General features: G+C 47.9%; 7 protein-coding genes across 7 annotated transcripts; 3 read left to right on the top strand and 4 right to left on the bottom strand.

The window, feature by feature from the left end:
- Positions 1 to 950: 950 nt before the first annotated feature.
- On the top strand, positions 951 to 3,974 carry EV420DRAFT_1620189 (PhoD-like phosphatase-domain-containing protein; the record flags this gene model as incomplete). Its single annotated transcript, XM_060475551.1, has 16 exons — positions 951 to 1,089; positions 1,150 to 1,256; positions 1,304 to 1,346; positions 1,475 to 1,780; positions 1,831 to 1,902; positions 1,952 to 2,022; positions 2,221 to 2,283; positions 2,450 to 2,672; positions 2,729 to 2,754; positions 2,810 to 2,825; positions 2,937 to 2,996; positions 3,053 to 3,110; positions 3,161 to 3,205; positions 3,303 to 3,440; positions 3,558 to 3,790; positions 3,844 to 3,974. The coding sequence occupies 16 exons, from the start codon at positions 951 to 953 to the stop codon at positions 3,972 to 3,974; spliced, it is 1,731 nt and encodes a 576-aa protein (XP_060331852.1).
- A 2,012-nt stretch (positions 3,975 to 5,986) lies between these two features.
- Positions 5,987 to 8,676, bottom strand: EV420DRAFT_1536993 (heat shock cognate 70). Its single transcript, XM_060472912.1, has 8 exons — positions 8,420 to 8,676; positions 8,214 to 8,363; positions 8,020 to 8,164; positions 7,555 to 7,966; positions 7,052 to 7,502; positions 6,623 to 6,996; positions 6,340 to 6,571; positions 5,987 to 6,283 (listed from the first exon to the last, which is right to left on the bottom strand). Exons 1-8 carry the CDS (start codon positions 8,464 to 8,466, stop codon positions 6,148 to 6,150), a joined length of 1,947 nt encoding a protein of 648 aa, XP_060331851.1. The 5' UTR covers positions 8,467 to 8,676; the 3' UTR covers positions 5,987 to 6,147.
- EV420DRAFT_1536991 (phosphatase 2A regulatory B subunit-domain-containing protein) lies at positions 8,677 to 11,719 on the bottom strand. The gene is made up of 8 exons (XM_060472911.1): positions 11,548 to 11,719; positions 11,022 to 11,496; positions 10,773 to 10,969; positions 9,863 to 10,719; positions 9,709 to 9,810; positions 9,401 to 9,659; positions 9,257 to 9,344; positions 8,677 to 9,196 (listed from the first exon to the last, which is right to left on the bottom strand). Exons 1-8 carry the CDS (start codon positions 11,569 to 11,571, stop codon positions 9,081 to 9,083), a joined length of 2,118 nt encoding a protein of 705 aa, XP_060331850.1. The 5' UTR covers positions 11,572 to 11,719; the 3' UTR covers positions 8,677 to 9,080.
- EV420DRAFT_279956 (uncharacterized protein) lies at positions 11,663 to 13,194 on the top strand. Its single transcript, XM_060481519.1, has 5 exons — positions 11,663 to 11,759; positions 11,815 to 11,892; positions 11,943 to 11,986; positions 12,036 to 12,538; positions 12,601 to 13,194. The coding sequence occupies exons 1-5, from the start codon at positions 11,753 to 11,755 to the stop codon at positions 13,094 to 13,096; spliced, it is 1,128 nt and encodes a 375-aa protein (XP_060331849.1). The 5' UTR covers positions 11,663 to 11,752; the 3' UTR covers positions 13,097 to 13,194.
- A 161-nt stretch (positions 13,195 to 13,355) lies between these two features.
- EV420DRAFT_1641850 (citrate synthase) lies at positions 13,356 to 15,579 on the bottom strand (the record flags this gene model as incomplete). Its single annotated transcript, XM_060477292.1, has 17 exons — positions 13,356 to 13,399; positions 13,451 to 13,480; positions 13,539 to 13,574; positions 13,631 to 13,661; positions 13,710 to 13,747; positions 13,799 to 13,835; positions 13,892 to 13,933; positions 13,987 to 14,098; positions 14,155 to 14,280; positions 14,333 to 14,411; positions 14,467 to 14,583; positions 14,633 to 14,874; positions 14,929 to 15,131; positions 15,190 to 15,264; positions 15,326 to 15,364; positions 15,416 to 15,475; positions 15,526 to 15,579. 17 exons carry the CDS (start codon positions 15,577 to 15,579, stop codon positions 13,356 to 13,358), a joined length of 1,365 nt encoding a protein of 454 aa, XP_060331848.1.
- Positions 15,580 to 15,760: 181 nt separating this feature from the next.
- EV420DRAFT_279795 (translocation protein sec66) lies at positions 15,761 to 16,971 on the top strand. Its single transcript, XM_060481518.1, has 5 exons — positions 15,761 to 16,016; positions 16,073 to 16,465; positions 16,514 to 16,728; positions 16,779 to 16,801; positions 16,852 to 16,971. Exons 1-5 carry the CDS (start codon positions 15,926 to 15,928, stop codon positions 16,853 to 16,855), a joined length of 726 nt encoding a protein of 241 aa, XP_060331847.1. The 5' UTR covers positions 15,761 to 15,925; the 3' UTR covers positions 16,856 to 16,971.
- A 53-nt stretch (positions 16,972 to 17,024) lies between these two features.
- Positions 17,025 to 21,266, bottom strand: EV420DRAFT_1641848 (uncharacterized protein; the record flags this gene model as incomplete). The annotated part of the gene is made up of 19 exons (XM_060477291.1): positions 17,025 to 17,143; positions 17,201 to 17,330; positions 17,381 to 17,497; positions 17,552 to 18,004; positions 18,052 to 18,205; positions 18,256 to 18,365; positions 18,423 to 18,599; positions 18,649 to 18,731; positions 18,789 to 19,038; positions 19,086 to 19,168; positions 19,214 to 19,828; positions 19,879 to 19,987; positions 20,038 to 20,150; positions 20,206 to 20,308; positions 20,361 to 20,469; positions 20,522 to 20,708; positions 20,762 to 20,931; positions 20,993 to 21,134; positions 21,194 to 21,266. 19 exons carry the CDS (start codon positions 21,264 to 21,266, stop codon positions 17,025 to 17,027), a joined length of 3,297 nt encoding a protein of 1,098 aa, XP_060331846.1.
- Between the last annotated feature and the right edge of the window lie 309 nt (positions 21,267 to 21,575).

Raw genomic sequence — 21,575 nt, 5'->3', positions numbered from 1 at the left:
ATATTAGATAGCTGGTGAGTGCGGCTACTACGTCAAAGGTATCTGCAGCGAAAACGAAAAGTCAAATCCAAAAAGTGCAATCAATTTCCGAAATTCGCAAGGGCCGTGAGAAAGATGACGTACTATACTAGGATCATCCTCCGACGGCCCGGCAATAGATGTATTTGCAATTTTGGCGGTGCTTCGTTTGCAACTTGTTCAAGACCAGGTCCCCCCAGCCTATAGGACGATGTGCCTTTCAGAATTTTTCTAGCAGCCGGGAAGGAAAAGATTTCTTCTCTTCTCTCTCTCCGCGTGACATTGTTTCACGAGACTCTGTGAGTACATCTTCTGTTGTTGCTTGACGAATCTGAACCTCACAGCAATCGTCAAATGAGCTCTCCCCCATTACAATCGATGTCAAACGGCCGCTATCCTCTATAACTACATATCCGGGTTCAAGGCCGCTGTTACATGCTTCTTGTCTTCACTCTAACAACAGGTTCATCGCCAGAGACACGTTCACGTCATATCCCTCTTCTTGATCCTGCCAGGGTGCCTCATCATGTAATTGGCGTTGCCTCGTGGGTACTCTGGATTTTCTCTAGAAAATCTGGACCTGACCGCGTGTACTGGATATAACATGAGAACCCGTCGAATCTCGAATTTTAACTTCTCCGTATCCGCATATGTGAGAAATAGCACAAAAGCTGCTATGTCGAACATGGTACCTCAGCTACTGTTGCTTTCCTTTTTTTCAAAAATAATTGCCCCAGTCTAAAGTTCCCATAATATAACGCCCGAATGGCGGACGAACGTGCGCCTTCGGTCGTAGGATCAGCTTCTCGTTACTGATCAGCTGAGGGTAAGACGTGATAAGGGGGGGGGGCAAAGACACCGCTACCAGTGTGGCCTTAGGTATAAAAGGGACACATTGTAATTTGGCTGCTGCTGCTTGGCAAGGTATCAATATGCGTAGCTTATGCATCATCTTCAATCTGTTTCTTTGTCTGGGGGTAACAGCTACTCGTTTACTGGAAAGGAACCTGGCGTACAAATCTCCTTTCTTGGACGCACCCCAGGTGAGTATTTATATATTTTTTATGATACGTAGGATATTTTTCCGATGCTTGGTTGAACATTTGAATTTGTAGCTGGACCATGATATAGACAACCTGCACAAGCGACAAATCAAACATGTTCGTCGTCAGATGCAAGACGCAGGGATTTTTGACGATAAGCATTACGTCACCTTCTATGGAGGGGATTTTAGCAACGTATGAGGCCTAAATATCGCCTTTCTCCCGTTTACGATCATATTTAGAGTCCATTTATATGGAGTGGTGGATTGAACTTTACGCATGCCGGTAAAAAAACTTACTTGCTTACTGGACGCACTTGCTTACGATCCAATTGTATTATATTGCAGCCGCTAGCGTTCGTTCTTCCAACGTGTGATGCGTACACTTTCTTGATATAACAATTTTGTAGGGAGATCCTTTCGACACTTCTGTGTTGTTGTGGACACGGGCAGTTCCATCGCCATCAAGTGGAACATCACAATTACCTGATCAGAGCGTTCCCGTCTGTCTGTCGTATCAAGTGTTCAAGTCGGCCGATCTATCAGGTTCTCCCGTCAATTCTGGGGAAGTCTTCACAAGTTATGACGTGGACTGGACAGTGAAGATTGAAGCGACTGGCTTGCAGCCTGACACGAGATACTTTTACCGATTCTTTGACTGCACGGATCCCACGAGCACTAGCCCTGTCGGTACCACTAGAACTTTGCCTAGTCCTAATAGTGCGTCTCGAGAAATCCAGATTTGCTCCAAGTTGACGCTGCGAACGTAGCTGCTGCTAACAGGGTTAATGGAGGAAACCCGTTTACTCTTGCCGTGTTCTCGTGTTCCCAATATCAAGCAGGTGGATGTGATGAATGACGTGATCATGTCTTCTATTGATACATTACCAGGATGGTTCAACGCGTATGGATACGCAGCCGAACTCGTGAAACCTGACATCTTCGTTCACCTTGGAGACTACGTACGTTTCTTAACATTTTTTATCGAAGTATAATACAGACTGGACCAACACCCAGATATACGAATCTCTGGGGAATGGGTTAGTGCACATCTATGGTTTGTTGTATCATTTTTAACGCTCCTAGTGCCCCGATTGGACGACAAACTTTGGGTAGAGAGCTGGCGACCATTTTTGACTACCGTCAACGCTTGGCCCAAGTATAGGACTGACGAGAGCCTTCGTACTGCTCACCTGAGTGGTCCTTGGATTACAGTATGGTATGTACCTTCATTTCCCACAAAGATAGTTAATGTTGACTGCCATCAGGGTATGTGATCTAGTCTTGATCTTCTGACGTTAGTGATGCAGAGCTTGCATCTAGGATGATCACGAGGCAAGCTCATCTGAATGCACACCGCTGACTACCATTGAAGGACCATTCCTTTAGGTCGCTGATAATGCCTGGAAAGCTGGCACAGCAGATTCTAACGATACCTCGATCGGCTGCTCTTTTTCTCCATCGGGAGCGTGTTTCACTGACAGGAAATTAAGTGCCGTACGAGCGTACCATGAATGGATGCCTATACGACAGGTAGTCTCGAACGATAAGCTACGTATATGGAGGAATTTCCAGATAGGGAGGCTCATGGATTTGACGATGCTTGATACCCGTAAGTAATTTCACGAGTAATAATTCTTCAAGTGCCAATCCGTACGTTATACTCAGGTCAGTACGACAGGGATTTGACGGATGTAAGTGCGATTGATAATCTTCATCGAACAACTAATTATAATTGGACGTGTGTAGGTTTACTACAACACAGGTAAGTTTTACTGAAGCGCTACCGGAGTGACATTGCATCCACCATCACTTTCTTCAGAATGTACGATCTATCAGCGCGTCGCATAGTAGCACATTTGACGTTCTGGCATAGTCGTCAATACCGTATCCTCCTACGAAAATCGTAGTCTGATGGGTGCAGAACAGGAGAAATGTGCGTCTATTACTTGTACACCATGCTAACCGTCGTTCATTCGATCGCTGCGGTAGGGTTTTTTCAGACACTTTCCGAGTCGCAGGAACGAGGTGCCATATGGCGCATCGTCGGGTAAGAACATTTCAGGCGGTCCTCTTTAATGTGTAGCTTATCTTTCGAAGGCAACAGATAGTTTTCACCCAGTTGAACCTCAACGGCACATGTGAGTATGCGCTTCTCATTTTCATGTGACTTCTCTATAATGCTGTCCTCCTATAGTTGATCTGGTATGTTCTTTAAGCCGAGTCTCTGGCACCGGCTGAGACCGTTCAAGGATGCGTGGGATGGGTACCGAGCCAATAGACGTCGTGTTCTCGACCATCTTTATGGGAACAAAATCAGTAACACGGTTATTCTTGCTGGAGATAGCCATGCAAACTGGGTTTCTGACCTTGCTTGTAAGTCGCATACTATACTTGCTTCTTCCTATTTTCTGAGGCTCCTTCTAAATAGATCCGAACGACACAACGAGGTCAGTACATGCATACATATGTCGCACCCCTTTATTAATTAAAATAGCTACAATCCGATCTCGGGGGAAGGTGCGATTGGTGTCGAGTTCGGAGGCACCGCGGTAACTTCATCATCTTCGTTCGGTCGGATATCGCAACCGGAAACAGTTACAATTTCACAAGCTCTCGTCGCAATCAACGCTGACTTACAATGGAGCGAAGGTTTTTACCGCGGATTCTTTAGTCTGAAGGTGGATCCTAGACAATTAAATGCGACGTTCTATGCTATGAATGATATCAGTTCGTGTTATGATATCGTGTCTGCATGGCTTGTTCTGACAATTGATATACAGCCAACGCTAACTTGAATGGCTTTGCTAGTGCCGAGTTTCTTGTGAAAGCCGGAGAGAACAAACTTTCCCGTCCTATAGCTGGCGGTACTGTTTTGGCAGGCGCTCTGAAAACTGATGGACCTGGTACTTAGTTATGTCCTTAGTTCAAGTAAAAGCTTTTGCATGCGTAATCGAATCCATTATTTGAAGTGATTAAATGATAGACATAATACTTATATTAATTGGAGGGAAATTGAAGAATTACATGTAACGGTACAATCCATGCCTCGGGGTCGGGGTTTGTGCCTTTTTCTTTTTCAGCAAATCATAGTTTACATGCGCACTCCGTCCAGCTTTCGCCGCCATACCCGCAGTCCCCTCTGGTCGCAATTGATCACAGTAATCTGGGGAAGTCCTTTCCCCAGTTGATGACGAATCCTACGAGGAGATCGGGTACGTGAAAGGGCGCCTGTAAGTGGGTAGCTTCGAGAGTACGTTGACTTCCAAATTTCACCAGGCACGGTAGGCGAGGGACCTACGGTCGCTTCGAGACCTTGCGGGAGCCTGAGAGTCGAGAAGATCCTTAGCCAGTGAAATCGTGGAGTTACGGGTACCAAAGGGTGCTCCATAAAGTAAATGCTCCACTAGGTTCCTCTCCGCGACTTTTTCAATGCCACTGATAAGGTTCGAGGGCCAGACTGACTTCATCGCTGACGCCCTTTGTACTGTCTTGACTATTCTCAATGGAAGCACCGTATCGCGATTGTGTCCATGCGCCTTATCGATAACTACTGGACTTGCTCACCTGACGGGTTCCATGAAATCCACTGTATCAGCTGGACATTCCTCATCGGTTGAAGACCTGATGTCCTATTGGGCATTGATGTCGAGGTTCCACTCTAGAATCAGAGAGCAAAGAAATGTTTAGGCCAGTACTAGTCATGAAGGTTCTCGGAGGTAATTAGCTCATGAATATTGAACTGTGGCACAATTTCGCTGCGGGTCTTCAACCCCTCACTGGCCGCATGGACAACACCACCGAGCTCGAGTTCACTCAGGAGGTTCCAAGAAAGGTGCTCTTGGTCGTAGACACGATCGAATCTAGGTCATTTCGGTATGCTTTTCATACACAGCGATTTGCTACCAGGTTTGCCGTCGATACCAAGCATTCCTTCCGTGGCCTTCCCATAACCGCTTCTGGAACATGAGAACGCTGAAAGCCGACGAAATACGGTAGGTCCAATGTACACGAGATCGAAATACGTTAAGCTGTCACCTTTACGAACACTAGCAGACTACCTGGCCAAGAAAGTGGCGGAGAACACAGGGTGGTTAAGACCAAACGCGAGGAGAGAAACGGAGGCGGAGCAGGAGACTATCACTGAAGTCTACACGTTACCTTCGCGAAAGCGGGAAATATTCGGTCGACTGTTACAACTTTGCCGCCCAGGACATGGCCCCTACATAGGCGAATACCACTCCCACTTCGTACCCTCCAAAGACGTTGACTGTCCATGCAGTGAACCCACACCACACACACGCGAAAATGTCGTCCGCAAGTGTCTAATGAGGATCAACTTCAAACCCACGAGAAGTCTCACCAAGATCGTACTTTCCGGATATGCTCGGCACTATGAACGGAATGGAAACCCTGAGCTAGCTCATCGAAAACTCAGGTCCACAAGGACGGAGCGGAGGAAGCCTGATAGCGCCAGATTTTCAAAAAGGACCAAGGTGAGAGAGAGCGAAAAGAGATCCAAACAAATACCGTACAAGTCCGTCGCTACACCCCACATCGTACACCAATGCACCCGAAGAAACTAGATCATTGAATGGAGGGACTAGGTACAAAGGGAAGAAGGCGACCTGAGCATTAGATCCGTCATCGCATCTGAGTAGACAACGCCCTTGTTGCGGTCAATCAACCCCACTGGAATTTTCGGCAGCTTGCATCAGTATCAAAGCATATTCGACGAACTGAGGATATCCTGGCGAAGACATACCCAAAACTATTTTCTGCAAGGTCCACACACCTCTGGGCTCCGCACGAAGGCACCTCCACTCTGTTACGACAAGTCGCCCCATAGTTATTCTGGAAAGAACGGAAGATACACAAAATTAACTTTACCTCATTTCATCTCGACTTGGGCTTATACGTGTTGTTTTGGCATCAGACTCATTTGCAGCGTAAAATACAGGTTGATGATTTTTTTATCTAGGCGTAGCGTACATGAAATGCAATCATTATAATTTTGCCGTACAGATCGTCAGTCCGAAAGAAACACACGAGCAAGCAAGAGAAGAGGTCCAGCAGCATCGACACGTTTAGTCGACTTCCTCCACGCTGGGACCCTCCTCGTGCGCGCCGCCAGGGAAACCACCAGGAGCACCACCCGGGAAGCCGCCAGGAGCACCGCCAGGAGCACCTCCTGCAGCGCCGTAGAGTTTCTGCATGATAGGACTAGGAAAAGAACAGTAAGGAACGGTGGAATAAAGCATGAAGATCATAGTACTCACTTGGCAACAGCCTCAAGCTCTTTCTGCTTCTCCTCGTACTCCTCTTTGGAAGCCTCTTGGGAGTTGTCGAGCCATGAGATCGCCTCGTTAACAGCGGTCTCCAGGCGTGACTTGTCAGAAGCCTCAAACTTGTCGGCGAGCTTCTCCTCATTCATCGAGTTACGCAAGTTGTATGCGTACGACTCGAGGCCATTCTTGGCGGCAATACGGGCGGCAGCTGCCTCGTCCTCGGCTATAAAAGAGGTCAGAAAAAAAATTAGTGGGTTAGAAGAGAATGACATACCCTTGTACTTCTCGGCCTCGTTAACCATACGCTCAATTTCCTCTTTCGACAGACGGCCCTTGTCGTTGGTGATGGTGATACGGTTCGATTTGCCGGTGGTCTTGTCAGATGCTGAAACGTTCAAGATACCATTGGCATCGATATCAAAGGTGACCTCAATTTGAGGAACACCACGAGGAGCGGGAGGAATGCCGGAGAGTTCGAATTTACCAAGCAAGTTGTTGTCCTTGGTGCGAGCACGTTCACCTTCAAACACCTGGATCAACACACCAGGCTGGTTGTCAGCGTAGGTGGAGAAGGTCTCGGACTTCTTGGTGGGAACAGTGGTGTTCCTCTTGATGAGGGCAGTCATGACACCGCCAGCAGTCTCGATACTAAAGAAAACGAATCAGAAATTTACGTTGTTTGCAAAATGATGAAAATGCTCACCCAAGCGACAAGGGGGCAACATCGAGAAGCAGGAGGTCCTGGGTCTTCTCCGAAGTGTCACCGGAGAGAATGGCGGCCTGCACGGCAGCACCGTAGGCAACAGCCTCATCGGGGTTGATGCTCTTGTTGGGCTCCTTGCCGTTGAAGAAGTCGGACACAAGCTTGACGATACGAGGAATACGAGTGGAACCGCCGACCAAGACGATCTCGTGCACGTTGGATTTGTCGATCTTGGAATCGCGGAGAACCTTCTCGACGGGGTCGAGGGTGCTTCGGAACAAGTCCTGGCACAGTTCTTCGAAACGTGCACGGGTAAGGGAGGTGTAGAAGTCGATACCCTCGAATAGGGAGTCGATTTCGATAGAGGTCTGTGCAGCGGATGAGAGAGTACGCTTGGCACGTTCGCAAGCAGTACGGAGACGACGAAGGGCACGAGGGTTAGAGGAAAGATCTGAAGAAACAATGCTTAGCTGATGATCAGGACACCAACATAGAAAACATACCTTTCTTGTTCTTTCGCTTGAACTCCTGGACGAAGTGGTTGACAAGACGGTTGTCGAAGTCCTCACCACCCAAGTGGGTATCACCAGCGGTTGCCTTAACTTCGAAGATACCCTCTTCGATGGTCAGAAGAGACACATCGAAAGTTCCTCCACCGAGATCGAAAATGAGAACGTTACGCTCGCCGTTCACCTTCTTGTCGAGACCGTAGGCAATGGCGGCGGCCGTTGGCTCGTTAATGATACGAAGGACGTTCATACCGGAGATGGTTCCAGCATCCTTGGTTGCTTGACGTTGGGAGTCGTTGAAGTAGGCAGGGACGGTTACGACAGCATTGTTGATGGTAGTGCCAAGGTACGACTCGGCGGTTTCCTTCATCTTGAGAAGAACCATAGATGAAATTTCTTCAGGGGACTATTTTAGAAAGATGAGCACAAATAAATAGTAGCAGTAGTAAAACCACGTACAAATTCCTTCTGTTCACCGCGGTATTCAACCTGAATGTACGGCTTGCCACCCTTGTCGAACACCTTGAAAGGGAAATGCTTGATATCAGCCTGCACTTCCGCGTCTTGGAACTTGCGTCCAATGAGACGCTTGGCATCGAAAACACTGTATATGATCTATCAGCATCGAGCTTCAGGGCTAAGAAAAAACATACGTGTTGTGAGGGTTCATGGCAACTTGATTCTTAGCGGCATCGCCGATGAGACGCTCATTGTCGGAGAAGGAGACATACGAGGGTGTCGTCCGGTTACCTTGGTCGTTGGCGATGATCTCAACACGATCGTTCTGCCAGACACCGACACAACTGAAGACGAAACTTTTAGAAAAAAATTTGACGTGAAAAAAATAATTGAGACGCACGAGTAAGTGGTACCCAGATCAATACCAATAGCTTTTGACGACGACATGGTTAAGAATAAATGTGTCTATAGAAAGTCTAAGGATGCAGTCGAATGGGTTGTCGAGTGACGAACCTATGGGATGTGGTGATGAAGAAAATGGGAGAGGCAAGAAGTGAAGAGGAAAAGCGCGAGAATCTTGTTTTTATATTTCATCGACCGCCAGAACTCTACAGAATAATGCAGAAACGTACAGAACCTTCTATAGCCATTCTTGTACACGTGACAGATTTGATGTCACCTCGTGTGACTCTACACCCTTCTACAGCTTTCCGGCATCTTCCTGATTTTTCGCGCGCGCTTAATTAATTGCAGTGGCAACATCCAGCTAAAAACAGCTATGATTCTAGGAACGTAAATGTACTGAGTGTAAACTACTGCCAGAGGAAAAAAGGGAGACCAAAGAAGCTTTATGCGAGGCCGTCAGCACAGTTAAAGTACAAAGTTTTCCAATGGGATCTCAAAGGAAGCATACAGTCAATGAATCAGAATTACGGGAGACAAGGAAGGTAATATAATGGCGAACGTCATGAAGGTATCGATTTTTACCAGGTGAAGTAGCAATGTTCGTGGAAGAGCTGCCGGGATTTGGAGCTGCCAGTGGTCCCGGTCACCGGAACCGTTCATGAGTAGCTCGATGCTCCCGAGTACGACCCCATCCCGCCACCAGTTATATTATGCGCCGCAACATCATCAAGGCTTCTATGCGCCTGCAGGTCGCGTAACACACTGGGATCAACTGAAAGAGACACGATTATTGATAAGTACAACGGCTGATCCTCGCAAAAGAGGTACGGACCAGGGAGAACACTTTTGCGCCGCACATGTGGGCTTTGACCTTGCCCATTTGATGTTAGTTCAGTAGTTCCAACGTCGGGATATGTCCGCTAAATCACGCCAAGTAAGACTAATGCACCCAGCGTACGCAGGCAGTTCAACATACATCCAATCCAGGATCCGCCATAGGCACGCGCTCAATCCCATGTTCGTCTAGATCACCAGTGACATCTTCAATCGAGGCCGCGTTAAGCTCCATTGATAGATCCAAAATATCGTTATCATCGACAGTCGGCGGGGGTGGTGGAGGCACATGTGGAATTTCGTGGTAGCCTGCAGGCATCTTGCCTCCGGGAGCGTTGCGAAGAGCCTTCTCCCGCATCTTCTGCCAAGCATTGTACCGGTCAACAGCATGCTGTTGTTCTCTGGTCAAAGGATAAGAACTGAGGTGTAGAATGAGCCTATAGCACTGACCTGTACTGCCTCTCCTTGAACTGTTGCATTGCATCATCGAAAAGATCAGGATTGATCTCCATGAATAACTTCAATGCATTGTACACCATTCCATGGATCGTTCTAATGATGTTTTAGTGGGAAATCGAAACGCGACTGAATATGGGGCACTTACCGATTCCAGTGGGATTTTGAATTAGTGTATAGCGCCGGGAACACAATCGGCAGAATCACGGCGAGATTGTCACTCATCAGGTTCACGACATACTCGTTGTTCCAATACAGCAACGCCCGCTCAGCCACCTGGAAGTGTTGACTGTTGATACATCGAGCAAGTTGGTGAAAAAGGGCAACCTGTATCTTTTGAAATTCGACCGGATCTGTCACGTCCAGAACTTCTTCTACTTCGTTTAAGAACATCACCTCCTTTGGAGAGTTCACCTTTGGCCAGTACTTCAACAGGCCCATCATGACTTCCTCGGCTAAAGCCGGATCCTTCTCCAGGAATTGAACGACGCAATAGGCCAATTGTGGATGGTACAGGGAAAGGCTTTTCACCTTGTGTAGCGGAATAAGCCCCCGGGTAAGGAAGGTCTTGTGTTCTTCTTTGAGAGGCAACGCAAACCCGTTGATGATGGATCCTAAAATTTCCAGCAGCTCCGCAATGCCATTGTGCCGTTCAGTTTCGTAGATAAAATGGAAGAACACGTTGTTGATAGATCGTCGTATGAAGGCGCGAAGGTTGAGGAATTTCCCATAGATACGATGCAGTGTAGTTTTGAGAAAGTCTCGCTCCCGAGGGTCTTCAGAATCAAAGAGTTCAAGAAGATTGAGAACGAAAGGCTGGTCGATGTAGCGTTTAGCCATATTCGTGTTGAAATCAGGGCTTTCGATGAAACGCAGAAAGAACTCGTAAACAATCTGAAGGTGTGGCCACGCAAGTTCGAGAACTGGTTCATCTTCTTCGGGGTCGAAGGCATCACCAGTTGGATTTACAGGCGGGGGTATGGATCGGAAGAGGTTAGAAGCAAACTTGTAAAACCGGCATGAGCTTGGCATGACGGAATCGAGCGGCAATAACAAACCATATTGACAACCTCGGGGTATACACTTTCAGTGATAACGCCTCGCTGAGTAGTGATGTACTCCAACATCTCGTGTAAAGTTTGGGCCTTAATCTGCTTGCCTTTCAATTCGGAGCTTGCATCGTTAAAATCAAACAGGACGCGGCATTGATGGAGCTTTCGTATAAATAATTGAGGACGTTCACTCGGAGCGGTCTCTAAGCATGGAAATGAATGAATGCCGTAAGGAAAGACGAAGTGAAACCGAACCCATGAATGGAGGCAATCGTTCAATCTCAACCTTCTCAGTGACAACGAAACGACTGCTTCTCTGCTTCCTTGGAGGTTTTCCGACGATTGGTATAGTATCCTTGGGACCAGCCCGGAGACGGTTGAGGGTTGCGCGAGGTGGTGTTGCATCAGGAGGGGGATGTCTTTCAGGCTGGCCGCCGTAATGAGGAGGCCGATGAACAGTGTCATGCCCATTATCAGAGCTGACGACGACAATTGAGGGAGGTGCTGGTGCCTCAGTGGACTGTCTGCGATCTGGAACACTTGGATTTGTGGAAGCTGGTGAAGCTGACCGCGGTTGTGTATTTAGAGCACTGGCAACGGCAGAGCCACCGGGAACAGGAAGCGGCTTTGCTGTATTGGGCGGCGGCGGCAAAGGTGCAGAGGAATGGTTCGCTTTGGATTCCTTCTTCGATGAGCTTTCCTGCGACGTTTGAGAGCCTTTCCGGTTGAGCTATACGCCGTTGAAGGTAAGATACGCGCTGGGGTAAGTCGGTAATCGTACCAATGTTTTCTTGAGGCCCTTCATGGCAGAAATCGGGACACAGGTATGCCAGTAAAGGGTGCGACTGCTGGCGTCGTTGAGTGCTTGGATCGATGGAAAGTCGATGGAGCAGGTCCGTGACACATGTGACAGAACGTGACCGTGACGACTTCCTGAAACTGCTGCGAGAGTGACCTTGACCTTTGACAGTCATCATCGCGACCCAATGGCAGGCAAGTACCGCCCTACAAGTTCTGTATATTGGACCTTTTACTGACTCTTTTGCAGCAATATACTCAGTCTATACCTCTCCCACCCATCCACCTATACCTGATCATCTCCCTACCCTCATTGTTACTCCCCATGGTAGGTCCGACCCGCTCTCAACGTGTAGGCATTTGGCTCATCTTGCCAAGGCCAGCCTTCCAATATCTTGTACTCTTATCTGCACACAAACTTTGTGCGTTGCTTTGTCTTCTGATTTTTACCTCGTTGTCATATTTCCATAGAATTCCGAGAATTATCTCTTAACGCCGTCGCCACAAGGTGATCTTTGCGTTGCTAAGCTGTTCCCTCCTCGTCCCAAAGACGTCGGGAAGGCATCAGCATCAGATCCCGGTCATTCGTCGTCAGGCTCGCGTGTTGTACGCTGTGAAGCCTCTCGCAACCTTAAATGGTCAATTGCCAATACCGGTGTCATCTCTCCCATATACAAGCTATCACTGCCTTCCCCGGATTCGGCAGATCTACCATTATTCCAGATCTCAAAGCCAAACCCTAATGCGGCATTCTGGAGCATGTTCTACTTTGCTTATGCTGGTCATAATATACCCCCCAAGCGTATTGAGTTTGGAAAGATACAGAAGAACCCTCCCGGGCCTAATGGTGGTGGAACAAGGATCAGTATCACTGGCAAGACTGCGGAAGAAAAGGCTGTCTGGCAGACTTTGGGCGAAGGGAATGAGGATTGCGTTGAGTGGGTCGTTCTTTGTGCCGCTCTCAATCTGCTCGAGTACGTTCCAAAACTTCTCTTATCGTCTGTTTACCGCATGTCGTCTTATGTATTCTTCGCAGCGACGAAATTGTCAAGGCAGCGGAGAAGAACCCCACTAAACAACCTCCAATAACAAACGGAGGCCGACCTTCCCCTGTATCTCTTCGTGATCCTGGACCTACCACAAACCCACCACCGCGACCACAGGCAAATATGCCTCCTCCTCAGCAACAGCCGCGCCCTACCCCTCAACACGCCAATACTTTACCCCCTCGCGTGAATCCAGGGCCTGGGTTCCAAGGTCAGCCAATGCCTCAGCGCGGATTTCCTCCAGGCCAAGGACCTCCTGGACCAGGATATGGAGCTCCGCCTCCCCAAGGTTATGCTGGCCCTGGCCCACATGCCCGACCTCCTCCGTCTCAGATGCGTCCTGGCATGGCACCGGGTCCTGGTCATATGCCAGGGCCGCATGCCCGTCCACCTCAACAGATGATGCCTGGACCTATGCAGCAACAGCAGCAGCAGATGCCTCCTCATCTTCATGGACAAGCCCCTCAACAAGTACGGAGATTTTAGTGCTAGTGATTCTGGCTATTTTTCCTTCTTGCACCGCTTGTGGATACAGATACCCTTATCTATCGCTTCTTACTGGGTTTATGAAGTACTATTATTGTCAAATTTTTGCACCTTATACTATGTACCTATCTGTACCTATCCGCGAACTCTGTCTCTCATTCAAGATCGATGGACGTGTAATTGAAATTCTTCGGTATGAGGTGGCGATTCAACAACACAATCGCTGTTATTTCATTGCGTATACAGTACATGATGTTGTTCAAGCAGATTTCGCTAACTTCTCGATGGCATCCAGAGAGAGGGCTACGAAGAAGATCAGAATATTGCAAGACATGGGAACAGTGGGAGCATTACATTTGGGTCTTTCCAGAGGCAAACCAAGTGCTGTAAGAGCGGGAATTGATTAATTAAAGCACATTGTATTGGGATTTGAACAACCCACCTCTAGCCCAAACAAGTTGTGTTATGCAACCGAGAGCTTGATGCCAAGTCAGAATACGGGACTTTTTCTGAGACCAAAACATTTTGACTAACCTCGGGAAACACCGAAGATCACAGTGTAGTACTGAAGGATGTTAAGTCGATCTAATTCTCAGAGATGAGGGGAAATTACCTTGAATTGGGTGAGGCCGTAATGGTACAAAACACATCCTGTTCATGGAATTAGTACTTGGCGGAGCCGAACAGAGAATGCGTTCTTACCAGACGTCGCATCAACATTGGGGTAAGGATTTTTGGTCTATTGCATTTCATAAGCTTCATTGTTGTCCCGGCAAAAGGAGAGTTGCCGCATACCTTGCCGTGCTCCTTTAGTACGCCGGGAGCAACCTCATAGGTCTGTAAAGCAGAACGATTTAGCACTTGGCGTTTAGTCGAGGCCCTCCGCGTACCTTCTTCACGAGCTGGATAATTGGACTGTCCTGTAGTTCAGGCTTGGAATCACAGAACTCTTGGAGAGCTATGAAGCGAGGGTCCGGATTCCGCAAGACACCGTGACCGTATCTTTGATCAAATAATCCTCAGATTCGATTTTTTGAATAGCAAGACAACAACCGTACCCGGGTACCACTTGACCGCTCTTGAGTGTCTTCCACAAATATTCTTTGATCCTGTCATGGGTGACATCGCTGCCGATCTCTTTTTGCATAGCCATTTGCCATCGAAGAACCTCCTGATTCGCCAAGCTACAGAGAAAACGCGTCAAGCCGTGTCCACTTCCGGCTGCAGAGAGCTTACCCGTGGAGGGGGCCGGCCAGGGCGAAGAGCGCCGCCGAATAAGACAAGTACGGGTCCGACAAGGTAGACCCTACCAAGTCTAGAATGAATTGGGTTGCATCAGTGGAGGCCTTGGCAGTGATCATGGTACATACGAGCAGTGTGCGCAGACGCGTTTCCTCCCTCGTGATCACCATGGAGAGCGATATACAACCGCAAGTATTCAGTTAGACTGTGGTTATCCCCGAATCCCAGCAGACGGACATAATTTCCTACAAAAGAGATTGGACGCGTCAAGGATAAGCCATAGACACGGCTTACCGACAAGATCCAAATCTTTATCAAGGCTTTCCATAGGTTTGCCCGGATTGTAGACATTGCGGTAGATTCGAGCGGCTAGGGCAGGAAGACGGGAGATGAGGTTGAGACAATCCTCCAGCGTTGCCTCCCAATACTCAGACTTTTTAATTCCCTTCTCGTAAGCTGCTTGGAACAAACTGTCATGATTTAATGCGGCGACACCCATTCCCAGCTGTGTCATTGGGTGCAGCGTTGCCGGTAAGCTATTTCGTATCCAAAAATTAGCCTAGACAGAGCACGATAGGGCGAACACTGACGAATCAATTAGTTTCTCCACATGAGCGGGTAGCGTTCCGCGCTCGACGAAATCACGAGAAAGAGCACGCGTCTGGGCTTCAGACGGAACCTTTCCAGTGAGCAGAAGCCAGAGCATGCTTTCAGCGATCATTTCTTTGCCTCCTGGAGCAGCCGGAAGTTGCTTCTGACAATCGGGAATGGACAGGCCATGGAAACGAATTCCCTATGTGAACACCTATCAGAGAAGGAAGTCATGGTTCGGAAGAGGGGTTATGCGTCACCTCTTCGGGATCCAGCACAGATGAATCCCAAAGCATAGCCTTCAGACCTCTCATACCACCAATTACGTTCTCGACCTGATAAAAAGACAAATTGATTTGGGCTCACGACCAATGGTCCTCATCATGGGACCCATACCTTGACCTCTCCAATGGTCGTCCCAGCATGTTGGGCTTTCTGAACAGGGAATTAGACGGCTTGAAGACGCGACGGAGGGTGAAGACATACAATCCGCTTGAGCTGCTCTTGCTTGGCAGGAATGGTCTCCTTGATAGCGTCTTTGAGAGACTGCGACGATCAGTGAGCGCGTCGAACGACGGGGACGCAAGTGGGGTCACCTGTGTGGAGAGGGATCTGCAGGAGAACCTGGCAGCGATAGGACGTACAGGCATCCGGATACAAGTCTGGCGCATCATTTTGGAGAGAGAGAAGGTGATGGTTGGGGTACAAGTTGCGGTGGAATGCGGGGGCCCTTTTTATACTGGAATTGTGCTTCAATGTTAACCCCAAACCGTGCCAGACTGCCCCGTTATAATCCGGGGTAATTGCAAAAACGATAACCGGAGATATGTGCACATATGGGTCTCTCGGATGTGTATTCCGAAACACGTCATCAGGCCGTTGCCTTGGGAAGCAAACAGGGTCAAATACACACGTTGGCAAGTGGGAATATGCTTTCGCCAGCTGTCCTCGTCTCTTTAATTGCATCGCCATCAACGACGCCGGACGCATTTGATAATGGCCTCTATTCTCGTTCCTTTTGCATATATCGTCGTCGTGTTTGGAGCTTTGTTCATCTTCAGTCACTATTACCGCAAACACACATCAGGTATCTCTTTCATCCACTCTTCTGACGGACGAGATAAGACTTACGTGACCGCGTAGCGCAGACATTTGAACCATACTTTCTTTCGCATCCAGAACGAAATACCTATGTAACCCTTCTCCAAAAAACCGACCCGCCGACTCCGGACGCGTTACTCAAAGCTGCTCTTGTCCGCCGAGCAGTCGCAGATGTGTACAGAGTCATTCGCATCAGAGAAGACAAACCTGCGCTTCAGAATCTGCTTCAAAAAGGCTCTGTGGGTGATGAACTCTGGAACAGCCTGCTTGCCGCGGAAAGAGAACTTGAAGGCGAAGTCATGGAGGTAGTTACCGAGGCAAACTCCTTCCTGGATGGCTGGGGCCAGATGATCTTTGGGACTGCAAACGAAATCATTGCCAACGACAAAATCCGGGCGACTCTTGAGCAAATTCCAAAAAACAAGGCTGATTTGGGCATGTCTGTTTCTTAACTTTCTTTCTCGAATGCTGACTTCGTGGTAGAATTGAAATATGGCGTAAAGGCACACGCTTTGTCCACACTTCCTCAGCCGGCGTCGGCTGCCCCTTCATTCATTTCCCCTAAAACATCAGCCACGTCCATAAACACGACAAGCGCAAAGCCAACGAACGGTCTCCAGCCGCCACCCCCCAGCAACAGCGCCGAAAGTATTGCCTCCAGTGACGGTGAAGGTTCCCAAAAATCCCCGTCAAAAAGTGTACGTTACCTTGTCTTAGCTAGGTTCACTGCTGACCTCTTGGGGGACAGGCCAAGAAGAACAAGAAACGGAAGTAATGCCATTATTAGGGATACCACATCGATTATTTATTTCCCCACTCAGGTAGGACTTTGGCGCAATAATAATTCCATGTTACATAGCAAAAGCTGAGAAATTTACTGTAATTGACGAGTGAGCGAGAAATGTACAATGTGGAAGGAGAGAAATAGCGTGAATGAGATGTGTAGCAAAGGTTCCCTGGCGAACGAAAACGCAAGAATAACACAGATCCATATTTATCCTCTGATTACGATTGCTTTCTCCCCAGCGCCAGATCTTGTTTTCCCGGATTTGTCTACATGGTCAAGGCCGAGCACGTCTTCGGGAGCAAACTGATGTTCGTAGATGGTATCATCTGTAGTGAAGACGCCATCAATACTAAGCCTGGTACAAGGAATAGAGCAAAGTATACCATCTTCGATGTACGATGGTTGCTTGAACGTAGACACTTGAATCAAGGCAAATCGATATTTAGCCAAATCTCTATCAGATACACCTATCCGTGTTTGTAGTCGCTTTTTCGTGTCAGCGAACTTCTCGCCCTATAATATCATAAATTAACCATAACCTTCAAAGGTAGAAATAGGCTTACCCGTTTGACAACAAATTTGAAAGGCACTCCATGTGTACGAGAAACCTCTTTCGAAAAGTGGAAGACACCAATGACCTTGTCAGAGTCATCGGCTTCTAGTTCTTCTCGAGGGATTTCCTAGAAGAGATGGTATAAGAAGGACAGTTGATTGGACGTTAGCGCGTGCAATACCTCGGCATACAGTTCCACTGGGTCAGGGATGTTCCCTATCATTTCTGAGCCGGTAAACTCCTTCTGCGTCTTTCCGTCTTTCGATATCTCGAAAACCCGGATTTTCCCTGTACCTGCTGGCGTCAACGTCACGAGCTTTGCGAGATTCTCTGCCAAATCGTGTACGGAGCTGGTTTTAGGAAGCAGGAAGGAATGAGATGCCTCCTCCTTGTTGTGAATACCAGTCCATACGACCTTTAAACTTCGCTTGGTCTCCAGTTCAACTATACTGACGTCCAACTTCTCATAGAGAATGACTGTACTTGTCGTGTAATACGGGGTCATGATTTCTCCTACGCTCTGGTTCAAAGACCGTTTGAGAATTGACTTCGGTTGTCCGTTAGTAGCATGAGTGGTCGTGAATCGTAGTTTAATAGGATCGTGTCGTAGATATTCTCCGGCTTTCATAGACATCTAGATAACCGTGAGATGTGGTGTAAAATGGATGGCGAGAACTTTACTGTGTCGTAGTTGTGCTTCTTGCTCAACACCAAATTGAATTCTGGATCGGATTCGTCTGTCTTAGGTCGAAAGATGATCATAACCCGATTTTGCAGGAAATCGTAATATCCCATGGGATTAGAGTGTAGGCCCTGGCTCTCAAGATCGTGAATTCTTCCATGATGTCAATAACATATACCGGTGAATGAGAGTCGAGGGCTCACTCTTTGTCCGGCAGATCAACCTGGAAACAAATCACGTCCCCATCTTGAATCTCGCTTTGGGCGAATGTCATCTTTGGTTTCATTGCTTCGATCATGCCAGGTTTAATTTCCTGAGAGTATAGAGTGAGATAACTGAAGACAAAACTGCGGCAGCAACACAGACACACCTCATACAACTTGATTGGAGTCCCTGGTGTCCATCGCATCCGTTCGTTGATGAGAGGAATCAAATCGCCAACTTTGCTCGTTCGGAGCATATAAACCTTCCCGGCACCTAGTAGTGTTTGCTTTGAGGTATCGAAGTGTTTCAGGAAGACCATAATGGATTGCGGAGGGATGTCGGTCTACGGCAAGGTCAGATATTATTATAACAAGGTACGCTATGCTGCGTACCTTGCTTGGATCCGGGATGACGTCCAGATATAGCCGAAGATCGGTTTGTCTCGCCGCCATATTGTTACGGATCACCTCGACAGCTGATATAGTTGTGAGCTAGAAATATAGGCCATGGACGTGGATTTTTTAAAACTTACTCAATGTCGGCTCGTTCTCGGGAATATGGGTGTCAGGGCGAACAGTCTTATTTTGTCGGTTGACAAGAACCCATAGTCGAATTAGATTTTCCGGATAATGGAAATGTTGAGCGACCCGAGCCTTGAAGACTTTGTATGTTTCCTGTTTCAATACGCGGAAGCTCGGCAAATCAGAGGGCGGCCAGTTCTTGTCATCAAAGGTGGCCAGATCAAAGCCCTCGTGATGAGCAAACGTGTCATCGGTTATGACCTACAAGTCTGATTAGACCAAAACTCAGGACACGACAAGAAACTCACTTTGGCCGTCAAAAACAGATGCTGCTCTTCTCTTTCTCGCTTCTTGGCTTCTATCTGTAACCGCTCTTCGTCCAGCCGTCGCTCTACAAATGGTAAGACAAGATTTGCGCTTAGAAACATGGACTTACTAAGGTGAGCAGGGGTATCCTCCTCCGTGAATGGAGGCAGTACTTCATCAATCGCCGACTCCCTAATGTACACCAGCATGTACGCATTTGTGAATCGTTTCACTGCACGGGTCTGATTTCGCTGCTGCAACCCCTGATGCATGCCATTCAACACTTCCCCACCGTAGTTTTCTTCCAGGACCTCCCTGTCGGTAACGGGTGTCACACGATCATCGTCAAACTTTAACCACCGCGTTTCACGATCAGGTTTGATCAAAGCGAAGTAATGTCCGCCATGAAGGTCACCCGAGTGCACCAAGACTCCATGAAGCTTGTACAACCAAGGTTTCGATCGATCTGCCGAAGGATCTAAAAATTCTGCAAGGTCAATCTCAAACGGGAATTCATGGCGATCGTTAATTTTGACCATGGCATCACGCTGGATGTCGTACTCAAAACGCTTGAGTTGTAGGTGCAAGACAGGCGGAAAGGACTCAAAGATTATGCCTTTCTTGGCGTCTTGGAGTCCGTAACCTTCGGCTTGGTATTTGTTCTCCCCATCCAGAGTTTCGACCGCTACGTAATCTTTGAAGGACTCGTAAAGGTTCTTCATGCCCTTGACGTTGAGTTGGATATCTGCGCACAATCAGCCTAACACGTCAGTAATGACTCAGTAAAGATATTACCATTGAACTCTTCGCTCCTTGATGACTCATAATTCACGCCGACGCACTTGATGTAGCTTTTCATCTTTCCTAAAAAGAGTTTGGCAATAGCACCTTCTGCTATAGTACCCTAGGAGTAGCTGAGAAGGACATATATAGTGTTTTGGCTGATGGACACACCTTCATCTTAGACTCTAGCTTATCTTGCAAGACGCGATTGAACTCTTGAACGTCATGTTGCAAGAAAGAATCCAGTGACTTCCAACCAAAGGACTTGGTCAGCTCAGTTGTGCCTAAGGAGTGTCATTACAACAAGGCTTGGAACTTGGAACCAGACCAGATGCATACCTACGGGCTGATCAGAGGTTTGAAGGTGATAGAACACACGCTGTAGAGCGAGGGCGACGCTCTCAGTCGGATGGTCATCTTCCGTAGGAATTTGATATACAGCCTGAAGGACAGCATTTGATAAGCAGATAAACCTAAAACGAGGTGCAACGTACTCGACGGAAATATCGAGTACAGTAGAGCGATTGGAGCAACGAGTTCATGTAACAAGTCGCACCCTGGTTCTTTAAACCGACGAATCCTGTTTCCTTTTTCGAATCATAACTGGGCAAGGGTGATAAGTCTTTAATAAGCAATGAGAGACGCGCATCCTCACTTGACAAAATTGTGCCAAAGCACACCGGTGGGATCTTCCAAAACGCGCACAAAGACAGATATATCTGCAGAATCTTCCTCGATTGTCGGTCGAGTATGACCCTCCTGTTTAGAGAAGAGCTTTTTCAATTCACTAAACCGGGTGAAACCCCAGTCGCATTCTTCAGCGATGAATCGATGATGGGCATCTTAGAAGCACTAAAGTCAGCTCTGAGCATCGGGAGAGATGGTCCGTACACACGGCTGACAGTGAACACCGTAGGATCATTGATATTTGATATAACTAGCGCAAACTGTGCACATGCGTGCCAGCCCTCCGGCGCTTTCTTAGGGTCCGCATAGTCAAGATAGACAGATACAGTGTCATTTGGAGGGGCATTAGAGTTGCCAAATGGGAAGAGCAGGATACGCCTGAAACACAATGATCAAACTGAGAACGATGCAACAGAAAGATGTCGGATAGGCGACACACCACTTATGACCACCACATTCAAACTCTGGACCCGTGAGTTTCTTGTCCAGTTTCTTCCAGTTCCCTACCCGCCAATGAGAAACTTGAAAGTCTTTGACATCGTAGCCCATGTCAGGGAGGTGCTTGGCGGCGAATGCCTCATCTGCCACGATTTGAGAGATGAGATATGCGCAAGAAGGAAGGAAACGCAGAACAACATACGGTCTCGAACAGAAATAACCTCGTTAACTTCAAGGGGAGGACCTCCGTTTACTTTCTCGTCTAGAACATCCATGTTGTCGGTCTGTAAATAAAGACCAGGCGGCGGTCAAAATGTGAGATATCGCATAGAAGTGGCGACGCACCATGCCCTGGAACAGGTAAATCTAAGGTATGGTCCCAGGCCTTGTTTAATGAAGGACCTTTACAGCAAGACGCCGATAGCAGAATTGGAGAGACTGGATGTTAGATACGTAGGGTGTTGAGCCTGACAAAGTGACTCTCGAATTGCCACAATTGCTGACAAATGCCGTTTCCCGGCATCCTCCGGGTACAAACTGGTCCGTTTTCTTGGTTTCCTTTTCACTCTCAGTCACGATCCTTA

The sequence above is a fragment of the Desarmillaria tabescens genome (assembly GCF_030435595.1).
Source record: "Desarmillaria tabescens strain CCBAS 213 chromosome Unknown EV420scaffold_14, whole genome shotgun sequence".
Taxonomy (NCBI): domain Eukaryota; kingdom Fungi; phylum Basidiomycota; class Agaricomycetes; order Agaricales; family Physalacriaceae; genus Desarmillaria; species Desarmillaria tabescens.
This window is presented reverse-complemented; position numbering and strand designations above follow the sequence as displayed.

Excerpts from the sequence above, each read along its gene's own strand:
- EV420DRAFT_1536991 (XM_060472911.1), bottom strand. The coding sequence starts at position 11,571 with ATGAAGGGCCTCAAGAAAACATTG. Across the intron at positions 10,970-11,021 it reads ACGATTGCCTCCATTCATGG|AGACCGCTCCGAGTGAACGT; the intron begins GTTCGGTTTCAC and ends TTCCATGCTTAG. Across the intron at positions 10,720-10,772 it reads ACCCCGAGGTTGTCAATATG|TTTGCTTCTAACCTCTTCCG; the intron begins GTTTGTTATTGC and ends CGGTTTTACAAG.
- EV420DRAFT_279956 (XM_060481519.1), top strand. Across the intron at positions 11,987-12,035 it reads CTTATCTGCACACAAACTTT|AATTCCGAGAATTATCTCTT; the intron begins GTGCGTTGCTTT and ends ATATTTCCATAG. Across the intron at positions 12,539-12,600 it reads GCCGCTCTCAATCTGCTCGA|CGACGAAATTGTCAAGGCAG; the intron begins GTACGTTCCAAA and ends TATTCTTCGCAG.
- EV420DRAFT_1536993 (XM_060472912.1), bottom strand. The coding sequence starts at position 8,466 with ATGTCGTCGTCAAAAGCTATTGGTATTGATCTGGGTACCACTTACTC. Across the intron at positions 8,165-8,213 it reads GCCATGAACCCTCACAACAC|TGTTTTCGATGCCAAGCGTC; the intron begins GTATGTTTTTTC and ends GATCATATACAG. Across the intron at positions 6,997-7,051 it reads GTTGCCCCCTTGTCGCTTGG|TATCGAGACTGCTGGCGGTG; the intron begins GTGAGCATTTTC and ends CGTTTTCTTTAG.
- EV420DRAFT_279795 (XM_060481518.1), top strand. The coding sequence starts at position 15,926 with ATGGCCTCTATTCTCGTTCCTTTTGCATATATCGTCGTCGTGTTTGGA. Across the intron at positions 16,466-16,513 it reads AAAAAACAAGGCTGATTTGG|AATTGAAATATGGCGTAAAG; the intron begins GCATGTCTGTTT and ends ACTTCGTGGTAG. Across the intron at positions 16,729-16,778 it reads AAAAATCCCCGTCAAAAAGT|GCCAAGAAGAACAAGAAACG; the intron begins GTACGTTACCTT and ends CTTGGGGGACAG.